At 35.5% G+C, this 11,626-nt stretch overlaps 1 protein-coding gene across 1 annotated transcript in view; it reads left to right on the forward strand.

Moving 5' to 3' along the window:
- LOC106461581 (vacuolar protein sorting-associated protein 13C-like) overlaps positions 1-11,626 on the forward strand; it is a 219,273-nt gene that overhangs the window by 17,812 nt on the left and 189,835 nt on the right. The window contains exon 4 of the mRNA XM_022388591.1: positions 10,167-10,244. Within this exon, the coding sequence (XP_022244299.1) occupies positions 10,167-10,244 (78 nt within the window). The remainder of the gene's footprint in view (positions 1-10,166; positions 10,245-11,626) is intronic.

Genomic DNA, 11,626 nt, shown 5'->3' on the forward strand with positions numbered 1-11,626 from the left:
ATGATGACAAAACCTTGTCGAAACGTTGTACATTTGCTGTCATGTTAAACTTATATTAAAGTTTTTCTTCATTACCCATTTAAGCCGTCTCCAGCCATTATTAGTCTCAAAGTGAGTTCCTCGTCATCGAATTATGTGTAAGGTTTTTAGAGTTAATTTCTGTTAAAGGGTTTAAGCTATTCTGCATTTCATAACTTAGTTACAAAGTTCCTTTATTTGTATTTTGGTGTTTTATTTTGAAAGTTATTTTTGTATATATTTAGTCTGTGAGCCAGACCCCCCAAAATTGAACTCATTGGTACCACTAAAAGGGACAAATATTACTATACATTTTTGATCTGTCACATGTCTTTAGTGTTCAAATTTGTATGATAGCCATTTGCGTGTGGCGGCTTTATACAAAAAATTTGCACTTAAACGGAGGCACCGTCTAACAAAATTGTATGACCAAATTCTTACAAATTCAACATAACCACCTAAAAGGACAGGCTATATTGAAGTTACTTGCATGTTTTGCGTTATTTTGACATAAGGTCGTTACTTTCAGGTATCTATCCTCTCCATTACAACAAAGATAATTAATATATATTCACTTATGTAGCTACAGTGGATCTTAGAACACTGTACATCTTAGTAATAAAATCACAAACATGCATTTTGCCATATTTTTGGGTCTGCTTGTTAATAGAAACTACTGAAATTCTTATAAAGCTCTTTATGCAAGTTTGCTATGTTTAGGGTTTTCTTGGTATATATTGGAAGTGTACAATTTTATTTTTATTTGCACTTTTTCATGGTTCTGTGTGATCAGTAGTTGCATACTTTTTGACCTGTGAAATGTTATATATATTCCCTGCTTTTTTTCTTTGTTATTCTTACTTTATGTTGGTTGGTTTTGGAGTTTGTTGGCACAAAGCAATTTGGCTACCTGCATCAAACAACTGGTATAAAAATAAAAACAAAAAGTAAATTTCTATGATAAGATAAAAAGAAACAAGTTAAATGCTAAACAATGTCCAAAAATCAGATAAAACAACTCAAATAAAATTAAAAAAGGCCTAGAGCCTGCAAAAATCTTAAAAAACAGTCAAGCCGGATAGTTTCACCATCACCAATGACACTTTACTGTCCAATGTCAGTGCTAAACCTTGTGTAAAATATGTCTAAAATGGCGCTGCTGCTCATTATAAAGCTGCTCTCCGCAAGTCAACTACCAACTGGTGCGAAGCCGTGCCTTGATCACAGGACTATAGTCCATAAATGGAACAGACAAGCCAGAGTAGACGGACGTAGCAGAAGTTTGTCAGAGTTCATTCCCACGAATACCTACATGGCCAGATATCCAGAAAAACTGGATGGAAATGGAAGATAGAGAAAATATGCCACTTGTTTTTGAATATCAATGAGAACAGGGTGAGAATACATACAGTAGACAGCTAAGAGCATCAGTCAGTGTAAATAGTACAGTGAGTGTAATGCTTAGCTTCTATGTGATCCAAGCAAGAGAAATGGCATACAACTTGGCAGCGAACACAGAAACTGTCGAGGGGATCCTGTGAGTAACCATTGAGCCACATCAAACCATGGCACAGTCCACAGAGTCACCTTATTTCGAACCATCCATGAAAACAGGAACAGAAGAATGGTTTGAAATATCTTTGGCAAAGAGAAGATGGTACTTCCAAATGGGAGTATCCACCTTCCTCAGATGACTCAAGGTAAGGTCACAAGTGGGGATGGTAATGAGCCATGGAGGAATGAGCTGGTCATCAGATTCAGCAACATCATCCAATGACAGACCCAAATCAGTCAACTGTGCCTGGATGCAAAGGCCAAACAGAGGAATAGCCGACCGCTGATTCTGAAAAAGCAAAGCCCACCAAGCTAGGAAGGCACAACCCCAGGTGTGATGCTGTGGTAAGGATTGAAGCTTGGTAGCATAAAGCAAGGAAAGTTGCAAATGTCTGAGGTGAAAAGGAGGTTCATGGGACTCAGTGTATAAACTTTGAACTGTAGAAGTGCAGAAAACTCCCTTGCAGAGCAGAAGCCCCAGTTGTTGTACAGGGTCCAACATCTTCAATGCAGAGGGCCTAGCAGAACCATAGATCCAAAGTTCACCTGGATTGTATGAAGGTACAATAGGTCTTCAGCATGGAACATTGGTCTGCTCTCCAGGAGGTGGAAGAGAAGACATGGAGGGTGTTCATTGCCCGAGTACACTTGAAATGAAACTGCTTAATGTGAGGAATAAAATTCAGCTTGCGAAAGGCATCCCAAACCTGTTTCTGAGCCTTCCGTGCCTGCTAGCAGGCAGCAGACCACCATAGGAAACTTGTCGAGATTTTGGGATAGAACAAACAGCTGCTTGAATTATACAATCAGTTACTGCTTCCACTCAGTCGTTAATGGATAGAAGACTAATGACAGCAGTATCTAGTTCCGAGAAAATGGTGAAGGAGAGCCAGTCAGCCAGCTCTAACTTCAACCATGGCACTCGGGTCAGATGGAATTGACCATGGGCAATCTCCTTCAAAACAATGGGGAAATGAATCACTGCCCCATTGGTTACTGTCAATACAAAAATGAGAAAAATGTGAAGGGGAACAGATAGACAGATCTATAGCAGTAAAAAACTGACTAGGTGCATGAAAATATGTAAAACAACCAGAATTGAACAGAGAGAAAGGTTGTGATCTCAGAGCATACATTCCACAGAATGACCCCTTCCATCAGTATTAGCACCACCCCAGAGGGGATTGTGTCCGTTAAAGTCTCCCAAGATAGAAAAGGGAGATGGCAACTGTTCTATGAGAGCATCAAGGTCTGAGTGATTGAAAGTCTCTCCTGGAGACAGGTAAAGATAACAAACAGTGATGGTATGACCCAGAAAGATATGGATGGCTACAGCCTCCAAGGCTGTATCAAGTGGCACAGACAAGGAGGGTATGTCGACTGTCACACAACATGTCTCAGGAATGTTTCTTGTAAGGAGAGACATACGGGATGATAGGAATCCATCAAGGCCTTAATGTCATCCAAATTAAAATGAAAACCTTAACAGTTCCATTATATCAGAGTGGCCATTTTTATTTAGGTGGAGGTGAACTGGGTGGAGAACTCTTCTTTTTGCGACCACGACATTTTTCTTTTGAAGAAAGAGGTCTTTCAACCTTCATGGATCTTGCCCTAGTATGACTGGGCAGTTCTCTGTCAGAAGAAGGAGACTCCAGTGACTGACGGCATGACCAAATAATGGTCTTGCATCTCAGAGCCAAAGAAGATGGACCTGAGCAGTCACTTGAAGTGATAGTGAGGATAGAGACAGAGTAGATGTAGACTTGTCAACTCCAGCATCCACAGAGTGCAAAAGACTCTTTACATGATGAGAGAAGGACTCTGTTTGAGGCACAGAAAGATCTGTCTGTACTTCCACTGTAGCAATGGAATGGAGAGCAGCAGAATATGTCCAAGATGGAACAGTGGACAACAACTACAGAATTTCAGGCTAAGAAATTTTAGTGACAGTTTTAAGCATTGTACCTCATTTTCATCCACCCACTTAGAACAAGAATGAAAATAAGAGGGATAGGAACTGTCACAATTGATGCATCGTGGTCTTTGTCACCACAAGGAGCACACATCAAAGAACCATGACAAGATGCCTTTGAATGTCTGAACCACTGATGCTAGAAACACCTGAGAAGGTTAGGAATATATGGCTGTACCTTACAATTAAGATAACCTGCCTTGACAGAGCCAGGTAGATGAGGCGATGTAAACATCAAAATCAAAACATTTGTAGGCAGCATAATTCTGTCTTTATGAGTGGATATACATCTCACTGCAGAAACTTTTTGGCTGGAGAAACCAGTGAGGATCTCTGATTTGGGGAGGTTCCATAAATCCCTTTCAACGATGACTCCTCGAAAGAATTTAAAGAAGCATGGGGAGTAACCTCAATAGGAATATATCCCAATGGCCTTTGAATTCACTAGTATTTCCCTGTATTTAGGTGTAGATGTTTCCACCAAGATGTCCCCAGAACGGAGCTTTTTCACTGACTTTGGAGAGGCAGCATGTCTCCCATCTTCTGAATGAAAATGGGAGGCATTTGTCCTAATGATTACTCAGTCAAAGAATGAAGGATGAGGAAAAGAGGGACAGGAACAGTAGGAGGTGAGAACTGGGGATCAGACTTTTCCAATTGTGGGTCACTTTATCATCAATGATATTTGTTTTTTGCTGGTCACTGGGTGTAGGATCTATGAAAAAGGAAAACCTTCGGTGCCCACTGACCCCATTCACCATGGAGTCCTACTAGGGGATGTACCACAATGCTAATGTAGAGCATTGTAGAGATGCCAGAGTTTTGTGGGCACTATACTCAAACACAAGCATCAGACAAAAGGTCCACAACACCCATTGAGAACGTCTAACACTGGTACTTAGTTGACCCTAGCCCAACTGGACCAGTCAATTGACCCTGGGGGAGCTACCCCAATGCCATTATTTTACAGGAATTCAAGGCCAAAGTGATGTGTTAAAGTGCCATCAATGTAAAGGACCCATCAGTGACATCCCTCAACCACTAGGACCCTCTCCTCCCCTTCATGGGTCACCAGGCATGGCAAACACATGGTGGATTTTCAAATCTCAGAAGAGGTAAACTGAAAATACAGAGCCTTTCTTGGGAGGTCCCTTCACCATGTACAGGAATCCATCTCGAGGGGCCTACTGTATATTTATTTTGTGCTAATTTCATTTATTTTAAAATGGCATTTTGTTTCACATGCATGTACTTGTATATTTATCTGATGAAATGCTCTTGGTTTTATAAGTATAGGGCGAGTCTCTAGTCAGACCACACTTTGTTTTAGTAAATATTTTCATTTTAAGATCTCTTGTTTTCCTTAAAACAGTTTTGATTTTTTATTATGTATTTTAATTTTATGATTTTCCTTTTTTTTGTTTTTTATATCATTTTCATTTTAAGAATTAAATTTTTATGTATTTTTATATCATTTTCATTTTAAGAATTAAATTTTTGTTATGTATTTAATTTTATGTTAGTGCTTTTTTCTTAGCGTTTATGTTTAGTAATACTTCCATTTAAAAGGATTTACTTTTGAAATGTAATATTGTAATTAGGTTTTTTTTACAAGGTCTTATTTTGTAATTTTTTGTTTTAAAGTTTTATATTATTTTTATACTATTTCTGAGTATTATTGTATACTGTACTATATTTTCATGATTCATGTGTTTAGAGGATTCATTTTTTAATCTCATATTTTGTTTTTCTAATGGCTTTTATTTTGTTTTTGGCTTTATTACATATTATTCATTTTAATTAGTTGTACATGAAAACATTTATCATGTGTGCGAGTTCTGTGTAAGGGTGATTGTTTAGTGTGTTACAGTGGTGTTCTCTTCCAGTATGAAGGATACATTTTCTTGTAATATCTCCATTTCATATAGTAATTTATTAATTGATGAGGAGAAGGAAGGTTGTAACATGTAGTACTACATATGTTAATCTCATATTGTATTTATTATACACATACAGTTCCTAAGTTTTTCTAAGTTTTGATTCTGGAACATACTAAATTAGGTAGAGGACATGTGATAAATTCAACCTGAGGTCTTATTTTTCATAGCTTGTCTGGCAAGGGAACTTATCGTTGTATCGTGTAATCCCTTACAGCTGTTGTATGGAACAGATATGTCAGCACCCCAATGCCCTTTTCTGATTGGTCAGCTTCATGGCAAATGTGGTTTGTGGTATGTAGTTTTGGGGCTTTTAGAGAAAATTAATTTGGGCTTGAGAAGAGCAGTTTACCTTTGTATGAGAGCCAAAACTTGCTCTGAAAGTCCCATCCTGGTCTCATAATGTTTCTACCTGTTGATTATAAGAGCTGCAGTAAAACACTATTAACTCACTTTTGACATTTTCTTACTCTTTTTTCATTTTTGTATATTTGCTTGTTTGCTTCTATGTGTTAATAAATAAAATGTATTATTTTTTTAATTGTTTGGACTTCAACATTGTCTATTGTATTACTTATTCCAGGGTTTGCACAGAGCTTAAAAAGTTCTTTTGTCTTGAAAAGTCCATAAATTCATATTTTGCCTTAAAATGCCCTTGAATTCTGAGAAAATCACTTGAAAAATTCTTAAATCAAACTATTCTATAAAATTCCTTTTTTGATAAGTCCTATAGTTTTATGTAATTGAGCCATTCAGAAGTTTCTTGAGGTCAATAAATTTCTAAGTTATTTTTGTCTTTGGCAGAGTTCTACTTCAGTTAACTCTCTTGTGGTTTCAGAGAACGTGATTTTTTTCATAATCTTTTTCCCCACCATAAAACCATTTTGATAGTGTGATTTTTCAGCAAGTGTCAAGTGTAAAGCAAAATAAATTAGTAAGGGAAAACAGCAATAAATGTTGTGTTGTGGCTGTATCTGTATATTGTTTGTTGAAAGTGTGAGATTTAATTTATATCTATTTTCATGAATTGAATGCCTTATTATCGTATGTTTCATCATCAGGAATAGGAGGTGGTTAACCAAGATGAATACAAAAATTGTGTCAAAGAACACAAGGATATTACTGTACAGTATGTTGTACCACTTGTATCAAAGTAATCAGGCTGTGAAAAATGAATAAAAGTGCACTAAGATCTTGTACATAAAGTGAAAAGTATTGTATAAATGTGAAGGTTTAGTTTCTTTAGTAAAAACAGTACAGCTGATTTTTTGAATAATGGAACAACATCAGGAAGTTGTCAAAAAACATAAGTTGAGGCCTTGAAAAATCCTGAAGAAGTCTTTGAATTTTATAATCATGACTTTATATGAATCCCTTGTTACAAATCATTGCATATTCTTTCTGCAACATTGATCCACAAATCTCTCATTTTTGCATAGATCTCAAGCTGTGTGCAGCTATAAGTTTGGATTACCACACCAGTAGGTGGGAAAAAAAAAATTAAGTTATCGGGCAAATCCATATATTATAAAAATTGATAATAAAAGCCTGAAATTAAAAGGCTTTTTTCATAGAAACTTTTCAAACCATAACTTGGGGTATGTTTCATTTTTTAGAAAACAAGGACTGTGTATTTTCTTTCAATAAACTTTTTATATTGCTTTCAAGAATCAACATTCACTATTGGTTTACCTGTTGGTTAATCCTTGGGTGTTAATGTAATGTTGTCTGTACATTATCGTTGAGTGAATCTTACAAGTTCTGAAATTCTCTGGTGAAATTCTTGGCCTGTCTTTTCTGATTCCATTCTTAATGTTTTAATTTACACACATTGCTATTTATGTAATATAGATAATCATTGCTCTGCTTCTAAGCATTTATTTTTCTTGCATAAGAGTTATTATTGAAAGCAGAAATAACAAGTTATGATTTCAACTTTTTTCTTTGTTGGATGATTTGGCTGGAAGATTAATAGTGTTGCCTATGGATTTCCTGAGATGAGATGTTACAAACTATTTGAATATGTTTTTGCTGGGTTTCATGCAGGCAATGGTGGCATGATCTTTGTTGTCAGAATATTTAAATATTTGATGTGGTTAGTCAGATGGATATTACTTATTCTTTAAGATAGTTCTTGTTCATATTGAGCCTTATGAGTGGTGCTTTAGGTATTGTGTCCTGAGTCAATATGACTGTGTTTCCCCTAAAATAGCTTAATATTTTATATTGTTTTGAGTAGTGGGTTATAAAAAATAGGGCTAGGATGAGGCTTGTAATGTAAGAATGTATATAAATGCTTATAATCAATAGTTATTACTGCTGTTTGTGGAGTGAACAAGACTGAATTTGATGGAAGAACGTTTTGTTGTGAGAAAGCTGTGAAATTTGAGGTGATGATCCAGTCCACCATTCAACATACTATATGAACAATTGATGAACCCACACCAAAGGTCTGGTACTACATACTGTTTGCACCATGCTGTAAAGTCTTTTCTTCTGAAAGACACTGTAATTACCCATAGTTGATTACCTTCAAGTTGATGGAATAATTTGGAATCAAACCGAAAATAACTGTTGGGAAAAGAAAATTCAACATTGTTTTCTATGTGGTATTATGAATATTTCCTGAATCTACATAACATCAGTATATATATATTTATATAAAATAATAATCTTCCAATTTTGTCATGTACATGGGTTGGAATTTTTCTTCTGTACACTGAAAATGTGCTGTATATGGTATTTAATTTTTAAATATCCTGCATGAGCTGGTAAAAGGTATTTATGAATGTTGAGGCACACTCCATCCATCCAAGTGTTGTTACCAAACACTGGGTCAGTCATATCTTGTCTTTTCTCATCAGTACCTCTCACAATGGTAACTAAATTCCATATACAGCACAGTCACAGTGAATTGGTTAAAATCATCCAATGTCTACGTAAAATTTAGATCACAACTTGTTACCTTTGCTTTCAACAAGAAAAGAAATTGCTATGTAATGGATTAAGGACTGAAATTATAATTGGTGTATAAAGAATGTAATCAATTTATATTGGCTGGATACTTCATTGTGAAAATTCAGAGCATTTAAGATAGCATTACTATAACATCGAAGATTTACCACTAGTAATGACTGTTGATATTTTAAAAGCAACAAAACCTTGCTTGAAAGAATGTTTAAAGAGTCCTTGTTCTTAGAAAAATTGAATCCTACACTAAACTGTGATTGGGGTGAATTCTGTTGTTGGATATTTTTAGTTTTAGGCTTGTATTTTCAAAACTTAGGCATTAATTCAGGGAATATATATTAAATATAATTTTTGTAATTTATGATGAGAACTGAGTCTGTAATTTACATAAGCTTAATTAATATATTATTTTCTCTCCCTCTATCTTTCTTCTTTTCATGTATTAAATTTTTTACTTATAATTGTTTCTCATGGTTTGAAGTTATAAATTTTCAGTATTGTTGCCACAAGTACTGACAATAGTTTGATAACAGATATATTTTTACCTTCTGTTCTATTATCTCAATCTGCTGTAATGTTCTGTTTGTCACTTTCAGATGTAACTATACTGTAATAAGCAAATATAATGAAACATTGATGTTAAAAATATTACTTCTGGTGATTATTTGTATTAATTATAATTTTTTACAAACTTGAATTACAGGATAAATGTGGGGTGTATAAAATCACTTGCAGTTATGACTCTTAATTTCAAGGGCAAGTTATGAATCTCGTCTGTCCAATTAAGGTTGTATATGTTTTTAGATACTTCTGACTATATTTTACTATGCATTGTATCTCTCCAAATTAATAGCATTTGTGCACATCCTCCTAATGCCAAGGACAAGTTACAGAATCTTATCTGTCTGATTGAGGTTGTGTATGTACATAGCTAATTCTGTTTATATTTTCATATGTATCTCTCAGAATGAATTGCATTTGTACACAACCTCCTAATTCTGAGGATGAGTTATGAAACCTTGTCTGTCCAGTTGAGGTTGTGTATTTACCTGCCCTGTTTCAGATTCATTTCTTACTTCAAGAGTGAAGACTATACCTGTTCCAGATGTAGTGTGAAACCATACATGTGTGCTTAGTTCATCTTGGAGTACACCCATTCATTATGGACAGTCACTTTCTGCTTCGTTTCTGTGTTGTGTGCCAAAACCAGCCCCTCCACCATTTCAGTGTGGATTCTAGCTTTGTGTGAAAGGACGTAAGACCGTATTGGAAGTTAACATTTTTCTTACGCTGAAAATGTATTTCTGATAGATACTTACCTCCTCTCACCCACTTCCCACCCTTCCTCTCCACAGCCAGTGTTCTTCTTTTCAAAGCTGATGCTTCTTAAAAGTAAGAATTGAGAAGAAATATCAGAAGGAGCCAGCTGTGCCAATATAGGTGGTGCAATACTATTGATGGAAAGTTGTCACATGATATGTACATGTTCAGAAATGGTGCAAAATTGATGGAGTATAAAGACTGGTGCACTGTTAGTGAAAATGTTTTTAGCAATGCTTAGAGGGCAAAAGAAGATTGAGATAGCATAGTGTGAGAAGAGAGGTAAGTACCTATTGGAAATATATTTTCATTGTAAGAAAATTGTTAACTTCAAAATTCTTTTTATTATTAAATCCAATATACTATTAACCAAGAATACCTGTGTTCAACAGCACTTTTTTGAGCCATTTACTCAACCGGAACTGATGTCTTATATGAAGAAGTCAGCTGAGCATGCTGTTCAAGAACAGGTAAAAACAAATAAACTAGAATATTTTTATAAACATAAAAAAAATAATGACCTATATCTCTAGAATTTAACTTTATTAGCTCCATATTTCTCTATTACAGCTTCATCACAAGCTATCGATATCCTACAAGTTAATTATTCCAGTTGAAACTAAATTGGAACACTATCGTCAGTAGATTGAACATACACGTGTTCAGAAAGTTCAAATCATATTAAATTATCAAACATTCTTGAATGTAAATGTTTAAACAAATCAAACTAACATTTATAAATAAATAATATGTGTAAATCAACAGGGAAACTATTAATATTGTTGCAACAGCAGAGGTCACGTGACTAGTATCACACCACATCTTTCTCGAACCTTCTTGAATTGTCAGGAGACTACTAGATTGTGGTATTCTTGTATATATAAGACCAGCCAAGAAACGATGGGAAAGGTTTAATGTAATGAGTAATTGAATGTATGCTGACAGAGTATTGTTGAACCGAGCACATGAGACGTTCGTCGTGAATTATAGCGTTTGTTATAGAGCGACTGTTGAAATTAAGTGTATCGCAAAGTTGTATTCAGAAAGAATAAACCAGTTTTATTTAAGAAAGGACTTCTATCGGTAAAGTTTCTTTGGAAAGAATTTTTACGGAAAATTAACGAACAAACGGAGACATAACAAATTGGTGTCAGAAGTGGGATAAAAAAAATGGAAATGAGAGGCGGAAAATCAAACTACTGCTTAACAGACTTGAAGGCAGCAATACAAGAGCAGCAAAAAAAACAAGAAGAACGAGAAGAGAAATTACAGCAGTGGTTGGAGGAAAAAGAAAAGAAACAAGAAGAAAGATTACAGCAGTGGCAAGAAAACCTACAACAATGGCAGCTCGAACAGCAAAATAAACAAGAGAGATTACAGCAGTTGTTGGAGGAAAAAGAGAAGAAACAAGAAGAACGAGAAAAGAAACAAGAAGAGAGACAACAGCAGTGACAAGAAAACCTGCAACAGTGGCAGCTCGAACAGCAACATAAACAAGAAGAGAGATCACAGCAGTGGCAACTGGAACAAGAAATGAAACAGGAAGAAAGTCAGCAGCAAATACAGGAAAGCCAACAACAGTGGCAAGAAGTACAAATGGAAAACATTAGTAAATTTAAAAGCGAATTAGATACACTAAAGGATGATTTATTGTCTTTTACACAAGGAAGATACATTAACCATCAACTTAACCAGCCCCAGACAATGACAAGCCCCTTCCAGACCCTGCAGCTAAACCCTAATGCAGACATATTCAGTCCCGTTAGAAGTCAGATCCCAGATATGAATGTCAGTACTAGGAGTGATCCAGTGCGAAGGAAGCCACAGGAATATGATGGGAAAGCACCGTGGG

Source organism: Limulus polyphemus, unplaced genomic scaffold (genome assembly GCF_000517525.1).
Source record: "Limulus polyphemus unplaced genomic scaffold, Limulus_polyphemus-2.1.2 Scaffold992, whole genome shotgun sequence".
NCBI lineage: Eukaryota > Metazoa > Arthropoda > Merostomata > Xiphosura > Limulidae > Limulus > Limulus polyphemus.